Genomic DNA, 19,512 nt, shown 5'->3' with positions numbered 1-19,512 from the left:
TCCCAAATTGATAAAGTGAGAAACAATCCATTTATGAATTATCTAATTGACTGATCAAGTCGAGTCATATTTTATAATACTGCTATTTATTATTATTAGAAATTCAACTAAAACCAACAGAATTATTAACAAAAATTTTCTATCTATAATTTACAGTGATATTTATCAACGAATGTAAATTAATTGGTAACACCATCAATATATACTAATAAAATTCTAGATAAAATAAATAATTTAAAAAAAAAACAGTGTAATGACAAACTGCCTTCCCTCTTCATTTTCTCCTTTTTCTTTCCCATCCTTGCATCTAAACAAACTCACCCCTCCTGAGCTGCAAGTAACCACCCCCAAAAACATCTCTCATTTCTTAATATAATTTGTTTTTATTTTTTATAGTCACAACATCCATGTTCTGATTTATTGTGTATTTTGTTATTTTTTATTGATAAATCTATCTTTTTTAATTTTATTATTATTTAATTTTTTTAATATATATATTTATAGGGTATATAACAAGAGCCTTTGTCATTCTCCTTTAGAAAATTACACTTGAGCTTTTGCCTGAAGTACAACAACTCGCCTGCTTTAAGTTCAACAGGGAAGACCTGAGGTTCCTTTCCTGAAGCAAAAGGTGGTCATTATCAAGATTCTGATGAAGAAGAGATTGTTGAGCAGCGAGATCTTTTTCAGCACGGGCAACACGCTTAGAGATATGAATAAAATGGAGTTTGTTAAGCTCATTCAATGGTCTCTTCAAGTACTTTAATTTCCTGCATAGAGTAACCATACAGGAGCCGCTGACTGGATTGTTCCAACTCTCCAAAGTAACCTCCAAGAATTGAGGGTGATCAACCCACTTCTTTAAAAATTTGAAGTTCTTGTTCCTGTTAGGTATGCGACCAAAGTCCCACATTAGTTAGAAATGGAGAGAATCATGAGTATATAAGAATAGACAAATATTTCTATTGAAATGAGGCCTTTTAGGTATAACCCAGGAGCAAATCCATGAGGTATTAAGCTCAAAGTGGACAATATTATATCAATGTGGAGATAGTTGGTGTTTATAATCCTTTCAAGTGGTATCAGAGTCATGCCCCCATGATGGATGAATCCTTGGAATGCCAAACAAAGGTGGTGAGCCCTAATTAGATCACGATGTAATCCATGGATCAGCTCTATTGGATAGGCGTTGTGCTCCGGATGCTTTATAGACATGTCCTGATTCCAATACGGTGAAGAGGAGTTGACCTAAAAAAGAGTAAAAAAAATTTCAAGTCAGGTAGTGCTCTCCTGATCATTTGAGAAGAGGCTCGGTGGTCCTTTGTTCGAGAGAAGGATTATTGGGTATGCAACCAAAGTCCTATATTGATTAGAAATGGGGAGGATCATGGGTATATAAGAATAGACAAATATCTCTATTGGAATGAGGCCTTTTAGGTATAACTCAAGAGCATATTCATGAGGGCTTAACTCTCCAAAGTAACCTCCAAGAATTGAGGGTGATCAACCCACTTCTTTAAAAATTTGAAGTTCTTGTTCCCTCTAGGCTTGCGCGTGGACAATATCATACCAATGTAGAGATAGTTGGTGTCTATAATCCTTATGGTTCCCTCTAGGCTTGCAATGACCAATCTGAACAGAGGCTGGAGAGTGATCAGAGAAAACACTAGGGGTGTTAAAATGAACATGGGCTTGTTGAGGTAAAGATGACCAAAGGGAATTCACCATGACCCTATCAGGCTTGCTCCAAACATGACCATTGGACCAGGTGAAGAAGCATCTAGTAGAATGTAAATCAGCAAGACCCAAATCAATGCAGCACTCCCTAAAATCAAAAACTTCATAGCTGGTGACATGAGCTCCATTATGTTTGTTTTCCTGAGAAAGCATGGAATTATAAGTCATCAAGGAGAGCTTGGGCACCATCTAATAATGTTGAACCCATAGATTAAAGTAGCAAAGAAAGTGGAGTGAGTTTCCAAGCTAGAAATAGAACATGAATAGCCTGAGCAGAAAAGTCAAATAAATCAATATTGACAGTGCTAGGATTCCAAAAAATAACAATCCGGACATAGGAGGTAGCCACACTATTAGTGAGATATTTCTAAGACTTTAACCGAAGGTTGTGTCGGACATATGAGGCAGCCACACTATTAGTGAGATATTTCCAAGACTTTAACCGAAGGTTGTGTATGAGACCAACTTCAGAAGAGGATAGCTTGGTCTCTAACAAACAACAAGCATCAACCCTGTTTCTTTTATTGAGGCTAACCACCTCATTCTGCTTCAGCGAACTATTAAGCCCCCTGATGTTCCGACAATATATTAATATGAATTCGGAGTGGTAAGGGTGTTGTCCCCACCACTTCTAGTTGGAAGAGAAACAAGTCCCTTTGTAGACCTCCTGTGATCTGTCTTGCAACAGAGGCATTAAGAATATTAGCCTGACCCAGTTCACCAGGCTGAACAACGTCCTTACCTTTGGAAAAAGTAGAAGGTTTGCCAGTAACCATTGATGTGCTTCGTGGACAGGGTTGCTTGTTAGCTTTTGAATATTATTTAAAAATATATTTTTATTAAGGTTTTGTATTAACGTATTATATATTAAATATTATAAAATTTTCTAACTAAAGCATGTATTATAATAACAAATCTGATAATATAATATATCTATAATTTTTTGTAAATGTTTATTTTGAATGTAGATGCGTGATGCGCGAGTGTCTAGCGACGGCGGAGACTCTTGTTGTGATGAGGGGTGTTGTGTGTGAAGAAGGGTTTTTGGTTTTAATCATAAAATTATGATTAATATTTAGAAGTCATCATCTAGTATTATAGTCACTAGTAACCTATAGTTTGCGAAAGTCTAGTTAAGGGACTAATTGTGTAAGGGGAAGACGTATCACCGCCAGTGCACCCTACTTAAGGTAAACTGCATTTTTGTTTGATTGTTTTTTTTTTAAATTGGTTTTTATTTGTTGGTATTTTCTAAGATTTAAGGCAAATCTTTCTTCAAGAGAAAGTCTCTACCTTATTGGGTTAAATCTTAACTGTTTTAAAGTTTAAATTTTAGCATCACATTTCTACACTTTGTATCTTTAATACCTGGGAGTGTACTTTATCCTGTAATTTTACACCCCATAAATATTAAAGTCTACATCTAGATCCTAAAAAAATAGAAAAAGATTTTTGACATGTTGACCAAATCGCAATGGATAATTATAAACTATTACGATATCCATTTTTGAAAAAAAAAAAATTGAAACATGAAAAAGATGCAATTTTTATTATTTGTTTATGAAAAACATGCTTGGAAAAATTTTAGGAATTGGCTGTATACAATAAAATATGTATTTTTTTGAAAATATTTTGATTTTTTTTTGAAATATTTTGGATAAAACCAGGTATTTTAATACCGGAGGAACCTATAGTTTGCGAAAGTTTGGTTAAGGGACTGGTTTTGCAAGGGAAAGATGAATCACCCCCAGTGCACCCTACTTAAGGTAAACTGCATTTTTGTTTGATTGTTTTTTTTTTTAAGTTGGTTTTTATTTGTTGGTCTTTTCTAAGGTTTAAGGCAGATCTTTCTTCATGAGAAAGTCTCTACCTTATTGGGTTAAATCTTAACTGTTTTAAAATTTAAATTTTAGCATCACATTTCTACACTTTGTATCTTTAATACCTGAGAGTATACTTTATTGTGTAATTTTACACCCTACAAATATTAAAGTCTACATCTAGATCCTAAAAAAATAGAAAAAGATTTTTGACATATTGGCCAAATCCTAATAGATAATTATAAACTATTACGATATCTATTTTTGAAAAAAAAAATTAAAACATAAAAAAGATGCAATTTTTATTATTTTTTTATGAAAAACATGCTTGGAAAAATTTTAGGAATTGGTTGTGTGCAATAAAATATTTTTTTCTTTTTGAAAATATTTTGATTTTTTTTGAAATATTTTGGATAAAACCAGGTATTTTAATACCGGATTTGTATTTTACAGTGTAAATATACAATTCAATATTATATAAAATTTGGTAGAAAAATATGCAAGAAAATCATAATTTTTTGAAATGATTTTTTTAAAAAATTTGGATTTTTTTTTTAAATGGGAGTCAGGCCAAACCCAACCATTTAGACTGGGTCGTAACTGACCCGACCCAAATGAGGAGCTAATTAATTAGCTATTGCATGTAGAAATGAATTATGCATGTAGCAGCCCTTGATTTAGATGAAAAGGATCCCAACCATTGGCTCAAAGTAGGCTTGGCGCACTGTCAAATTGTCAAATCTACAGCTGCAACCTACTTGAGTCGGCCTCTTTAGGGTGGTGCCATGTCCGTTTATTTGCTAGTGAGCTGGTGCTGACTATACCCTGATGTAGATTAATGTCTAGTGATTAGTTTCATGTAAATTTTGGCAAATTCAGAGGACATTAGGTAACCAGACCAGCTATTTCAAGGATTTAAAGAAGACGAACAGTGCCAAAATCCTGTTTTTGGTCAAAATTCATTTCACTATTTCTTCTTTCAATTGCTTTTAATTGAACCCCTAATTAACCTTAAAATTTTTCAATTAAAACCTTGATAAACTTTAATTGGAGCCTCAAAGTTACATGCCTATTGCGATATCATCCTCGATCTCGGATTTCTTTAATTTAGCCCCTAATTGACCCCCAAACTTTAATTTTCTTGCAATTTGACCCATAATTTCAATAAATTAACTTGGTAAAAATTAAATTTGATCTCTTAAAATTCTAATATTCTCAATTAAGCCAAAATTAGGCCCCCAAACTTAATGTTTTACCAATTAAACCCCAAATAAAATTAATTTGACCCATTTAAAGTATAATTAAGTCCATGCATTTAATTAAATCCTTTAATTGGATTCAGACTAATTATTAAGCATAATTAAAATTTAATTTAGCCCATAATTAAATTAGATTGGCCTATTAAAAATTTAATTATGTTACTGGACTTAATTTTTATACAAATTCATCAAATCATCATTTAATTTGACCTTGAATTTTTTTTCTCCAATTTTGGGCGCAATGAGGTACAATTAGGCCTTGAATTTCTTCCAAAAATTACAACTTGATTCCCCGACCTATATTGTCCACAATGTCAGCTTTTATTTTTATTTTTATTTTGAGAAAAGATGATTTTAGTGGAATAATCCAAAATTGAGTTATGATAGTAAATATATCTTACAAGTCAAAGGATTGATTGATATGATTAACTATTTAAAGTAAAGAAACAAAAAGAGAACTAAGCTGCTGCTTTAATTCAAACTGGAACACCATTTGATTATTAGATCATAACTAGAGTTGTAGACTTGGATTTAGGTCTGATTTATTTTAATGAAAAGTTAAGACATAAGCCTAAAACATTCATGAAAAAGATATTTGAATTTGTCCTACAGTGTAGATACTGTTTGGTGTTCAGCTCAAATTTCAAGTTCCAAATATCCAAATAAACTCATTATTCTTTTGTTAAAAAGCTAAGATTATTATCCACAACTTTTATAAAGATTATGTGCTCTAATTCCAATGTTAATAATGTCATTTAAGCCAGCCAACAAAATCAATAATTAGCCAACAATATCAATAACGAGCCACCAAGTCCATGGTTGGCTACCAACTAAATAATTAGTTATCAAATCAATAGTTTTAAATTTTATTTTATAAAAAGAAGCATTTGTCATGTATTTAGATATCTTATGTTTCAGATTAAGATTACCTCATTACTTTTTTTTTTAATATTTAAGTTTTATTTTTATTAATTTTTTATTTATACTTTTCATTATGACTATATTTTTATCTTATCTTATTTATTTATTTATTTATATTCTTCTTTATTATATTTAGATAAATTAACTATATCAAAGTAAAAAGATTTCACTAATTATATTAAAATAAATATAATATAAATTTAACATAAAATTTAATATAGAAAGGATCATTTTTTATTTGGTTTGATTTATATAAAAAAATAATTAAATTAAAAAAAAAATCAAAATCAAATTAAAATTAGATTAAATTGACCGATTTCAGTTTAATTTAAAACAAAAGCCGGTTCAAATCGATTTAACTCGATTTTAACTTCACACTACCAGACAGTGGAAATAAGACAGTGGAAATAAGGTTGGTCAGAGCCTTAATGCCAGGGTATTTACCAGAGACGCAACCCACAGCACACCACTTCCAAACATCAAAGCTATGGTGAAAATCATCAGAGGAGATAGAACAAGATCTGGTAGTGTGAAAAAGGGAGAAGTTACTGAGCTTAGTACAAGCGTCAGAGTTTCTATTGGAAGAGAAAAGATCCCTCCACTTGCCATCGCACAGAGGAGGAGGGGTACTCTTTGGTATAGAGTTACCTTGACACAGACCTCCACTTGGAGTACGGACAGGAGACATGTGTGGCGGAAGGTGGAGAGGAGGGGTTAGGAGATATGTCATCTTCATCTTCAGAGACGGTGAAATCCAGTTGTTCCTCTTCCAGATCTACATCTAAGGACCGCTTCGTGAGGCTTAGATCCTGTAGCACCGGCGGATCTGCATCTAGACCAACAGTGTTGGGAAAAACACCTTTAGGAAGGGTTGATGTAGAGGAAGAAGGATCCGAGGTTGACACCAGAGGATCAGCCCCTGATTGGGCAGCGGGGGCAGCAATAAAGGCATGCAGGTTGTCTTGTCTATGTGGTATTGTAGCAGTAGCCTTTTGGCCATTTGAAATGAATTATACTTATGCGCGCATTTAGATCTCAAGTTTAATTTTTAGAGAAAAAATAACAAATAATATTTTTTAGAAGTTCGTATTTTATTTTTATATATATAGCAAGTCACTTGGTTAACTTCTTGTGTGTGTGTTTATTACCGTGCAAAAATACGGTTTCTACGTAGATATATAAATATATGTGAATGACTATATGTTAAAAAAAAAATTATTGATAGAATGTTAACGAGTAAAGGATTGTACTATTTTGTTTCCCTTAAGTCTATTAAATCTTTTGTTTTTGATAAATAAACAATAAATTAAATTTATAAATGTAACTTTATAATATTGTCATTTATTCATAAAAAACAAAAATATTTTTTATTGTGTTATTTGTTATTGTTTTTCTATTATATTATTATGTTTTTATACATGTTTGTAAGTATGATTCATGGAAAAAGAAAGTGAAATATTTGTTTAATTTAATTCTCATTTTCTCCTACGAGACTCACTAAATTTTTGTATATAATTTTATATTGAATTTAATCTCACTATAGGGTTAAATAATTGTAAATACAGATCAAATACTCATTATTAAAAATATTATAGTGTTTCAATTTATTAGTTAATTAGAAAAATAATTAGATTTAAAATCATAAATTTTGAAAGGATTTTTAAAAAAATTATATATTTTTTTGGATTGGGTCGGACCCAACCTGACCATTTTGATTTGGGCCAGACGTGGTCTAACCTAGTGAATAGTGAGAAAATCTCCACTGTTTAGATTTATGCAATTTGATTTTTAATTGATCAATAAATTTTTAATTTTTTTATTTTGGCCCTTGATTTGGACAATTTTAGTTCCTCTTTTTATGGATTTTTTCTAGTTTGGTCCTTGGTTTTTAGATTTTTTCAATCAAGTCCCTAATGAACCATCAACTTTAATATTTATGCAATGAAGCTCCTTTTGTTTTTTATTAAATCAACTCTTAAAAATTATAATTTGAGTCCTGAACTTTAATTTCAGTTATACAACATAAATCAAGATTAGTCATTTAACAAGCAAAGTATTAAAGAGTAAACAAGATAACAAATACAAAACATGTTAGTATATTAAGTTTATACTATACTTATTCTTACATTATTAGTATAACCTTTTCACCTTGACATAATAAACTTAACTAAATATAATGAAAGAAAAAAAAAACATAACTAAGATAAAAGCTAATTAAATAAATGAAAAGAAATAAAAGGTATAAACTTGATATTAATGAAAGCAAAGCATAAACATTACAAAAAATACAAAAAGAGAAAGCAAGAACATGATCTTGATTTGGAAATCAAGATGTCTAAATGCATGACAAATGTTTTCTTTTATAGGCTAAAATTGAAAACTATTGATTTGATGACTAATTGATGAGTAGGTAGTTAACTCTTAACTTGGTGACAATCTTTATCTTCTTTTTTTTGCCCAAAATATTATTGATAATGTCAAAATTAAAACTAGTTAAAAATATAAAAGTTATAGTTTATACCTTTAGATTGATAAAATATTAATTTATAACCAAATTAAATGAATAATAAAAATGTCATCACATATGCAGGTTTGTAAGAGGCTCGTAGAGTTCATGCTTACTACATTTCAGTGATCTCCAAATTTTATTACTCTTCTGTAGGCAAATCCTTGCGCTTATATTGGTTACAAATGAAATTTCCGTATAGATGTTCAGGGCAAGCTATCAATTGCCTTTGCAAGATGTGTCAAAATGGCCATTATGTATTGAAAAGTTTATGGTAACAGGACCCAATTTACAAAGTTTCAAATTACGATTCTGATGCTTTAGAATAACGTGGTCAGAGATATGCTTTGGGATTATTTATGGAGTGTTGCAGTTTCCATACACGTGAATGGGATTATTTATGGAGTGTTGCAGTTTCCGTACACGTGAAAACTCTTTTGAATGCAAAGTCATTTAACTCATGCATTGCTCTGTGTTGCAGGTCCACCTTTCCATGAATGTTCTTTTTCATATACCCCTCCTAGAAGATGAGTGATTATTGCAACTGCATATTCCCTAGGTTTAGTTCTACATTTGCACACCATTTTAGTGTATAAATGTATATTCCCATATGTTTTACGCAATTAATGAGTGATTAGTGGTTTCGGACAGCATTTCTTTTACTATGATAAGATACCTTGAGGTCAAGATTTATAAACCCTAAACCATATCCATGAAGATGTTTAAAGAAAACCGCATCCAATACCAGAAGACATGCAGTGTCTCCAAAATCCCAGATTGTGAAAACAAGAGAACAGGTTCCGGTTCTGAAACCAAGAGTTACACTAGGCAACACAAAATTAAGGTCCACGGACACAAATTTCAGAAAGCATCAATGTTCACTCCCCACTTTTTATTCAACATACATGGGGATATCGTACAGCTTAAGCTTCAGCCATAAGCAGATGTCATAACATCCTTCATTTCGTTCCTGTTGTGTTTTTTCCTTGGACATTTTTCTCCCTTTCTTTTCCACTGCAACAGGAGCACGATAATTAGTATAAATACTAGAAATCAAATTTTCATTTTTGTCAAAAAGTTGGAACGGGCAGCAGGAAAATATACTAGGATCGATCATCCACCCTGACATGAATGATTTCAACTGAATATGATGTGTTTTGGTAGCATGCGTAGAAGGTCACTCAGTACTTTTTGACACTGATTCAAATGCATATAGATTCGAAGTCGGTCGAAGTCACAGTGGCAATTGCTGAGAAAGGCCCGCAAAACGGCACCAAAGATTAAGAATCATGGCTAGTTTTCTGTAAACTCCATCAGATGTATGTATTTTATGACAAGTTCCTTGTATATGCCCATGAACTATGCCCTTTGTAGTGGAAAATTACCACTCAAGTGCACTAAAGAAACCGAACATAATGGAATTTGTTGACTGTTCCAAGTGAAACAGTACAATGGCATGAAGGGAGTAAAGATCCTGAATTCAAATCCAACTGTGCACTGATCATTGCTGTTAAACCCTAGTTCATATGGAATGATCATGAATTCAAATCCAACTGTGCACTGATCATTGTTGTTCCAATTCATATTTGGTTGCTTTGATAAACCCTATGTTACATCCCAGGATGGCTGAATAAAGACTATGGTGGAAAGGCAAGAGGAGCTGGGAGTCGAAAGTGTATAGGACATGTAAGCTGCTATTTAGTGGTTAAGATTCTGTTAGTTAGTTAGAGAAGATTCTGTTAGCAGAGTTTGTTAGTTGGTTAGTCTGTTAGTAACTGATGTTGATCCTTATAAAAGCACATGGTAGGGATTATATTGGCACGAAATAAATTGAAGCTCAATCTCAATCTAGTTTTTCTCTACTGCATTCTTTTCTAATCAAATCTGCCATCGTCAACTTTGTTCTCCTTTTTCTATTTTCTCAATTTGTTAAGTTGATCTTAATAATTGACATCAGAGCCTTGAGATCTGACACTAATGAAAAATCATAAGCTGAAAAACATTAAAGAACACTGCAAGAAATTGAAGGAGCGAATGCAGATCCTTCAATAAGAATTTTAGGAATCCTTGCCCATTCAACAAACTAAATGGCAGGAATACTTTGGTGAACATAACAGGAGGACTGATCAGATTAGTGCATAAATTGAAGCTCTATCGATTTAATTTCAAGCGTTCCTGGCTAATCAAATGACAGGAAAAGATTTGGGAAGCACTTCCAGGGGAATATTACAAACTCCAGCACAGGGTAGTCTAGAGGGAATGCTATCAAAGGGAAAGGGTCTTGCTAAAAGAGATCAAACCTATGGTCAAGAGCAACTGAGAGTGGTGCATAATGCTGCCGTTTCAAGAATGCATCTGACAACATTTTGGGGAGATAATCCTAGTGGTTTAGGAGGTGCAAGAAGTTTTTGAAGCTTAAAACAACTCCTTTTCAACAATTGGTAGAACTAACATCTCTTTATTTGGAGGGAAAGGCAGAGATCTAGTTTGAAGGCTATTGTTGATTGAGAAGAATTCTCAGGAGCCATATGCAGCTGGTTTAGTAATAGAACTGACATTGTAGAGGAATTTAACAAGCTAATGTAAGAAGGTGATGTTGGTGAATTTACTGAGAGGTTTGAGGAGTTAAAGTCACTAATACATTCATTAAATTCCTTACTTCTTGAATCCTACTATATCTCTAGCTTTATTAACGAATTAAAGGAAGATATCAAACCTATGTTGAAGATATTAAAGCTGGTGACATCGATGATAACTTTTGATTAAGCTAATTGGCAAGAGGAGTTAAACAATGTGTCGGCAATAAAAAATAAATTCATGCCCAGGCTCGCAGTCATGGTGCAAATGGGAAGATCAATAGGTAATCTTCAAACCAATTATGTGAATGATAACCAACAAAAACAAACAGTTCCAGAGACCATGCATGACAAAGGCGAAGACTGGGGTAGTGTTTCAAGTGTGGGGACAAGTTCATGCCGGCGTCCAAATGCAGTGTTAAGGAATTACACATAATCGAAGGCTGGGAGTCAAAAGCATATAGGACATGCTAGCCGCTATTTAGTGTTTAAGATTCTGTTAGCTAGTCAGAGAAGATTTTGTTAGCAGAGTTTGTTAATTGGTTGAAGTTAGTTGGTTAGTCTGTTAGTAACTGATGCTGATCCTTATAAAAGCACATGGTAGGGATTATATTGAAGTTCAATCTCAGTCTCGTTTCTCTCCTGTATTTTTTTGCTACTCTCCTATGCTGTCGTCAGCTTTGTTCTCCTTCTTAGTCTGTTAGTAACTGATGCTGATCCTTATAAAAGCACATGGTAGGGATTATATTGAAGTTCAATCTCAGTCTCGTTTCTCTCCTGTATTTTTTTGCTACTCTCCTATGCTGTCGTCAACTTTGTTCTCCTTCTTCTATTTTCTCAATTTGTTAAGTTGATCTTAAAACCCTAGTTCATACATTCTTTTAGAATCAGTAGCCCTCATGTATTTCTTTAGACAGTTTAATCATTAGAGCAAATCCTTAGGGAATCAGAATTGCAATTACGACGAACCCTAGCTAGCCATGCGTAGTACATATACAGATAGTTTCATAACATCCTAGGCCCTAAGAGGGGTTTAAAGAACTTGAAACATTAAAAATTTGGATGATCAGTTAATTATCCAAAAATCAGCGATATTAAGCCTTACCAACAGTGTGGATAGTGACGCCTTTCGATTTATGTGTGCTGGCCGGATGGTGAACTGTTTTATAGATTGTCAGATAAAAGAGCTGTCTTGATCAAAGTTGAAGTTTCTGTGAGGATTTTCCGAATGGTATTAACAGAATCAGAAGCAGGAAGATAGTCATCCGTGGATGAACCATCCATAATGTGAAAGGCAAGAGTGAGAAGACTTCCTCTAGTTTCCTCTCCATTCCTTGGTGGCCCATCAGGATGTATCACAAAACCTGATGGCAAAATATTAACAAGATCTGAATTTCCACCACCCAGCATCATTCCCATAGTAAGAATGTCTATTGGAGCATAAACAACATGGGATCCAGTTGGATGGCTGTAACTTTCTTGCAAGTACAAGATTTCTATCTGGTTCTGAGAAGACTGCATAATCAAGAAAACTTTTCTTTGTTAATGTGTGGTTTTCATGTAGTTGAACTTTTGGATATAGCATATTTGAATAAGAAATAAAAAAAGAAGCAACTTACATTCACTTGCATGATAGACACACGGTTTTCCGGACTTTCTCCCTTGATAATATGCATAGTCTCGTGAACTGCGGATCCACGGGCAAGCAAATCCCACTGCATGAAAAGCCAGCGAAGATAACAATTCTACTTGCAAATATAGCATACTTGAGGAGGAAACATGATGCTGCCATAGCACTAATGCATTGCTGTAAGACATTCAATGTCAAAAAACCACCCTGCTATTCACATTTATGTAAGATACATAGGTGATGTTCAAATGTTCTTTGAGGTTGTGCTTGTTTGCTGTCCTTATATAGAATACAGAATAGATAGAAGGTTGTAGAGATAAAAATGAAAATAGATACTAAAAAATAAATATCCAAGATATTTTTGCAGTGAATTTTGGTTCTTTAAGAACAGGAAGGACTGGACATTTCCTCTTTGTCCGGGAAGTCTTTCTTGACTAAAGACAGTAATCAAAGTCTACCAAATTATTTGATGCCAGACTATCTTTAAGTATAATGAAAAGTATCTGAACGACAATGCTAAAACAGTGTGGGATACAGATGATTTATAGCAAGATGAATCAGAAGTGGTAGTGCTAACAATTAATTAAATCGATCCAATCCATTTAGTTTCCTTTCTAAAATCGACGGAAACGCTAAAGAGGTATCCATAAATTAATCCTTGTTCGAAACTTCCTCTAATTATTTCATAGCAGTCCCTGCTTGTTTAACTTGGATACGTTTATTTTACAAGGAAAGAAGCAGAAATTGAACAATCATCATCAAAGGGAAACGATGCTTTGAAGTTTAAGCATCTTAGATACCTTGTTTCTAGAATCCTCATGGCGAAGGAAATCAAAGACTCTCTTTGGTGGAGCCGGAACCCAAAGAGATGTTGTGAAAACTAAAGTCGAACTAGGGCTTCCATTGAGGGCATAAATAGTCTTAGTGATTAACCTAAAATCTTCACCATCACATAGATGCATTCGGACCCACAAATTGTCAGTAGAAGCACTGTTGTCATGATAAAAGCTTCTCATCATTTTACGAGCCAGCCCCAGCACACTTGCTTTCCCATTTCGGGGTATTGTTGCTGTGCAATATCAAAGCAAAACAGTAACAGTTTAACCAATATATATGTTGCTTAAAGTCAGAAGAAAAGGAAATGTTTTTACCACTGTCAAGGGAAGTAGAGATTATATTCCCAACTGGCTCACAATGTCGGACTATGCTGGCAACCCAACGCCTGGCGCTAAATGCAAAACCAGGGAGAACAATTGGCCAAAACATTCTATGGACAAATTTATTGTCCACTTCCACATGCTCAACCCAAATAACCTGCAGAATTTGATGAAGACAACATGGAAATATAACTTGAGGCTTAATTCAAGTAAACTACAAAAAGGGATGCTTTTCCAATTGGCACACGTAATCACCTTAGAGTATCCATCCGGCATTTCTACGATTAAACAACCTGATGGTCTTCTCCGAAAAATTACTAGTGGATAAGGGAATAGACTGTCCAAGGATACATCAACAACTCCCCATGTTCCAGGCCCTATCTGCTTACAATACCTTGCAAACTGACTCTCTCGAATATTAACAAGTGGTGTAGGCATATGAAACTCTGCCTTCATCTGTCAAGCATTGCATTGAGAACATCTTATGAAATCGATTATTCATATGCACATTTTGCTGGTTGGAAGAACTACACTGTCCCCCACATACCAATACATATAATTGCAACAGATCATAAAGTTATTATTCGCAATCAATGCTTGAGTTACTTGAGGATTCCTAAAAAAACATTAAAGCATCCAAAGGATACCTGTAAAATTTTTTTTTTTGGTTGAATATATCAGTATAATTTCCAAGACAGTGTACTAGTTTCCTCGAACATCCAATGACATGATACTTGAAGACTCCTTGCGATTTTTTACGTTTCATGGTGAAGTATAGAAGCTCCCATTGCAAGCATGAACTCAATTCTAACTAATGAAATCAACAATATTGCATTCCGTTGGCATTTAGAATCCATTTCACTAATATCTTCATAAAACGAAGGAGATGATGATACTCAAACAGCTTGATTAACTAAATTACCACTTGTAACGTTTCGTTGTGGTTCCCAGCTACTCCTCTTGACAAGATTCCAAGTATAGTTGTTCTTGAGACGATATTAGAAAAAACTGATGACCACTGCTTCTGTTTATCAAAAAAAATTATCCTTTGTGTTCCAAAGTTGAGAACATCATTGGATTAAATGAGTTAATGCTTAAATACTTAAACAGAGAGAGAGGAAAAAAACCCTACCACATCCATGAGGCACTCAACAAGGCTGGTAGCATCCATACGAACAAACCCTATATGTCTTGAAGCTTCAGTTTGAAGGAAATTTTTTTCAGCATCTTGCTGAAACATGGGTTTGTGTTGAGTTCCATTAGTGCTTGCATTGCTCTCATATAACTTTGCAAGATTTTGAGAATCTTCCATCTCAATTATTCTCATTAGCTCTCCTAGACTTGCATCAAATGGACGGAATTCTCTTATATATTCTCCTTCATTTAGAATCTCAAGGTCACAATCTTGTCGGTGCTGCCATAGAGGTTCTCCTGCAAGGCACTTCCTTACTAGCTCGTCCATGGCTGAAACAGCCATCGCATTGATTTTTTTCTTGTTTGCATCAGAACCAACTGAGACTGCCATTAAAAGGTCACTAGCTCGATCATTTATTTCCAAAGGCATGTTTGTGGATGACACGGACTCAACCTCACTTCGAGGAGAAAGCTGAGGGGACTGATAATTATCTGAATTGAATGGAACATATCCATTATTTTGGATCATGCTATCATCCTGTAAGTCAAAGCTAAAATCAATCTCCAAAAAAATCATCAATGAAGTACAAAATTAAGCTTTCACATCATATATAAACCCTAAAGAAATCTTACAAACATTTCTTTTGATGAACTCTACCAACCCAAGAAAGGGCTTAAAGGAAAGGCCGGGAACATCAAAATATGCTAGAGATCAAGATTTTCTATCATAGAATGTTATAGAAATTAATCCCCACAAGAAAAATCAATGACAGTGCCAGAAAAAAGTGCCTTTATATATATGTTTTTCGTCTTAGAATGGTATTGGACTTGCTTGATTTTTAGGGCTTTTCATTAAAAATGCCATACCCTTTCTTCTGTTACTTTGAAAATGTCATGCAAATCTTAATTAGTCATGATGAATATCTCCAGATAGGTTATTAATCACATACATATCTTGCAAGACTAGTTACCTGTGGATTTATTTCATGATCAAACCCTAATTCCTCGTCAGTAGTACTCTTCATCTCCTCTAACCCTTCAACCGAACTGATCAAAAAGAAGAAGAAAAAAAACTCTTTACCATCAAAATAAAATGATCAAATCGCAGGTAGCAACATCTCCATTAACACCTCACCTCTCCGTATTTTCATTATCATCAATTTCACTATAATCACTATCAGTACTATAACCATCACCATTGACTGAGCTCGCATCAGTGATATCAGGACGCATCATTTCTTCATCACTGCTTATCTCCTGATCTTGACTGATCTCCTCCGACTCGGACATGTCCATCTGGAAAATATTCATTTTGATATTAGTTTGAATAGGTTAAATTTTTGGTACAAACATATCTCTCTATATTAATTAGTTTTCAAAAGTCTTCTACCTTAACAATCTTCAAATTGTATAAAAAACGAAGCTAAAAAAAAAACTAGAAATGAAACTACGATCATCATTATCCGGATAATCGACGCCAATCAAAATATATTTAAGCTCAATTTTCTTTTTTTTTTGGTGAAAAAAACCATTTGAATTTGTTCCTAACGCATACAAACTAAAATTTTAAAAAATATATATAAATAAATAAAGAGAACCCACAATTGGATGTTATATATCAAATCTACACTGATATATAACGAAATAGATGATAGATTATGATCAGAAGAGCAGATCCCTGAATCTATACAAGTATGACATAGGGGTTTCGTTTGGCACACTGAATCTATGGCATTTGATGGGCACGTAGAAAGACTATACTGCCAGGTAAATGTTTACTGTCTCATTGGCTAGTGGACAGGATGGTAGCCTGACGTGGCAAGTTAATACATTGTGTTTGGTGGAATGCTAGGGTTTAGGAGCAAGAAAATGGGGCCCTGTCAGCACTGTTCTCTTCAGGTTAGATTTTCCTCACCTGGCAGGATCAGGAAAGATTCAAGTAGGATTTTTCTGTTATGTTAATTTCATGATTTTTTGTGTTTCCTACCACCATTTTAGCATCAAGCCCCTGTTTATATTTTGTTAAATCCAATTCCTGCCACCAATTTCGGGCACAAATAAACAGGAAAATTAATTTTTTTGGGTTTAGAAAATTAATTTTCCTCATGTAATATTTTTTTAAAAGAAGTTTGACTTCGGAAATCAAAATCCATGCATTTTGCATAATATTGAAAACACATCATTGTTGTCATTGGCGTGTTAATCTAGAAAAATTCACTCAATAAATAAATATAGTGTTAATTAGTTGTGATGAACTACAAATCCAAACATAAGTTTATAACATCGATGAAAACAATACAAGAAAAAAAAATACATAAAATCATGTTAAACATGGTCATCATATATAAATTTTAATTTAAAATTTTATCATTAATATTTTCTTTTCAAGTAATTTTTCTTTTTCATAGGTTTACAACTCCTTAACTAAACTCCAAAACCAAACTAAAGAAATTAATAAATTTAAAAGATAATGAAAAAGAAATAAAAATCCTAAAAACATTAGGAAATCTGAAAATAAGTAAAAGCACTCCTGGAAAACTATAAAATACAAACAAAAATACCAATAAAAAATTATGCTGGTATATTAGGGTGACATTTACCAACAAAAAATAGCTACTTTTTCCATTACCAACCTAAACATATAACACTCAATTGCTTTAGAAATACAAGAATGATCTTTTTGATTAATCTGGAACTCAATTTTAATTTATGTTTGGACACTAGATCTACTAGTGGATCCAATAAAAATTAAATTTATTGTATCTCCAATATTATAGTCAAGGATATACAATCAGGCCATAGTGTCTTGATTGTTAGAACCATAAAATTTGAATTGAGCTAGTAATCACTGGTTGTCCGTACAATTATAAAAAAACAAGTTAAAGCTAACCAACTGATCTTAAGATTGAGATGACTAAACTGACGAATAAAGTGAATGTTTTCAAACAATTGTTGATAACCCTCACTAATACATGTGCTCCACCTCCTTACCCTCCTAGTTCCAGTAAAGATGTACCTTCGCCTATTTCTCTTGCTTTTATCCTCTAAATAAATAAATTGTATTTAATAATGTTTTTTAAATTAATAATTTAAATTTTTTTTAAATTGTTATATTTTTTTAATTATATTGTTTATTTTATTTAAAAAAAATATTACATATAATACCAATAGAATTATTGACAAAATGTGAAATATCAATGAAATTATCGACGAACTAAGTCCCTTAGAGAGTTCTAAATAGATGAAAAAAATTAGAAAAATTGCCTCTCTTAGCATTGGTAACATACATATAATTGTAATTCTATGACAAATCAAATCCATATGTAACTTTATATAATTACCCATGGATTTACTAATAGAATTATTATCAATAACTGTTTTTGTTTGTCACTATAAATCCATAGGTGATTATATTACCAATAGAATAAAAATCATCAATAATATGTTTTTCAATGATATTTCTTCATCTATAAATCTATCAATAATTATACATCCAATGAAATTAGGCTTTAACACCAATGAAATATTTCATTAGTATTTTACTATTTAGTTGTGAAATAACAAAAGTAGCTTGAATAGAACCTTTTAATAATAATTGGAAGCCTTCCAGACCTCGATTTCTTTCTTAAACTCAATCTTTGGAACCTTTTGACAAGGAAAAATAACAAAAGTAGGTCGAACAACACCTTCTTGGAATAATTTGCAGGCCTTCTAGACCTTAGCTATTCTTTTTAAAATTAAGACTTCGAAACCTATAGAATAAATCTTATGATCTAACTGATACGACCAAAAGATTGATGTTTTCTTACAAGTGCTAGAGGGTCGAAGTAATAAATAACCCAGCAAGACCGAGGTCGAATCACAAGGAGGTTAATTGTATAGATTATAAATAATAATGAAAGGATTGATTGATGATTTTAAGAAATAAAATTGAAAGGACAAAGAGATGCTGGTACAGTCCAAACCGAAACACTATTCGGTAATTAGATCATATCTGGAGCTGTAACTTTCATTGGAGCTCAAGATTTTAAAATGCCATTTTTAAACCCAAATTACAACAATGAAGAAGTTTGAATCTGTCTTACAGCCCGAATACTATTTAGTGTTTGGCTCATATCTGGAATTCTAGAAGTCCAAATGCAAATAAAAGGGGCAATACAATGCAAATACAAATAGTTTTGGAAGTCAATCAAATCAGTCATTACTCTTCGTAGTGGTAAGATTATTCAAAAACGAATCCTTGAACCTTGTGAGAAAGATGATGAGTAAATCTCTGAGGGTATGGAAGCGGTTGAATCTGAGCATTGCAAAGAAAAGACTGATGCCTCACTAGCGCTTCTATTTCCTCATGCCATGACCAAACAGAAAGAAATTAAGGATGAAAAAGGCACCAAAAATATTGATGCAGATCTTTTATCAAAAGTGACAACAGATTCGACACCTGACATCACACCAATTGATAATTACTTTCCTGATGAATCTTTACTTTCTCTTAGTTCAATGCCTTAGTTTGCTAAAAATATCAATTTTTTTACTTTAGGATTTTTGCCAGCTCATTTGGATAACTAAGAAAAAAGAAAGTTTCTGAGTGACATGCAAAACATTTATTGGGATAACCCTTACTTATTCAAATCTAGTCCTGATCAAATATTTCAAAGATGCGTCCTCGACAATGAGGTAAGTAGTGTCATTAAATTTTATCACTTTAAGGCATATGAGGATCATTTCTCATAAAAAAGACGACTATAAAAATCTTACAATGTGGATTTTAT

General features: G+C 33.0%; 1 protein-coding gene across 1 annotated transcript; it reads right to left on the bottom strand.

The window, feature by feature from the left end:
* Positions 1-13,464: 13,464 nt before the first annotated feature.
* On the bottom strand, positions 13,465-16,051 carry LOC105118495 (homeobox-leucine zipper protein MERISTEM L1-like). Its single transcript, XM_011016464.1, has 6 exons — positions 15,876-16,051; positions 15,712-15,787; positions 14,739-15,278; positions 13,862-14,062; positions 13,635-13,763; positions 13,465-13,518 (listed from the first exon to the last, which is right to left on the bottom strand). Exons 1-6 carry the CDS (start codon positions 16,049-16,051, stop codon positions 13,465-13,467), a joined length of 1,176 nt encoding a protein of 391 aa, XP_011014766.1.
* Positions 16,052-19,512: the final 3,461 nt, after the last annotated feature.

This window comes from Populus euphratica, unplaced genomic scaffold (assembly GCF_000495115.2).
Source record: "Populus euphratica unplaced genomic scaffold, PopEup_1.0 scaffold2022.1, whole genome shotgun sequence".
Lineage (NCBI taxonomy): Eukaryota > Viridiplantae > Streptophyta > Magnoliopsida > Malpighiales > Salicaceae > Populus > Populus euphratica.
The sequence above is the reverse complement of the archived record's forward strand: the minus strand, read 5'-3'. Positions and strand labels throughout refer to the sequence as shown.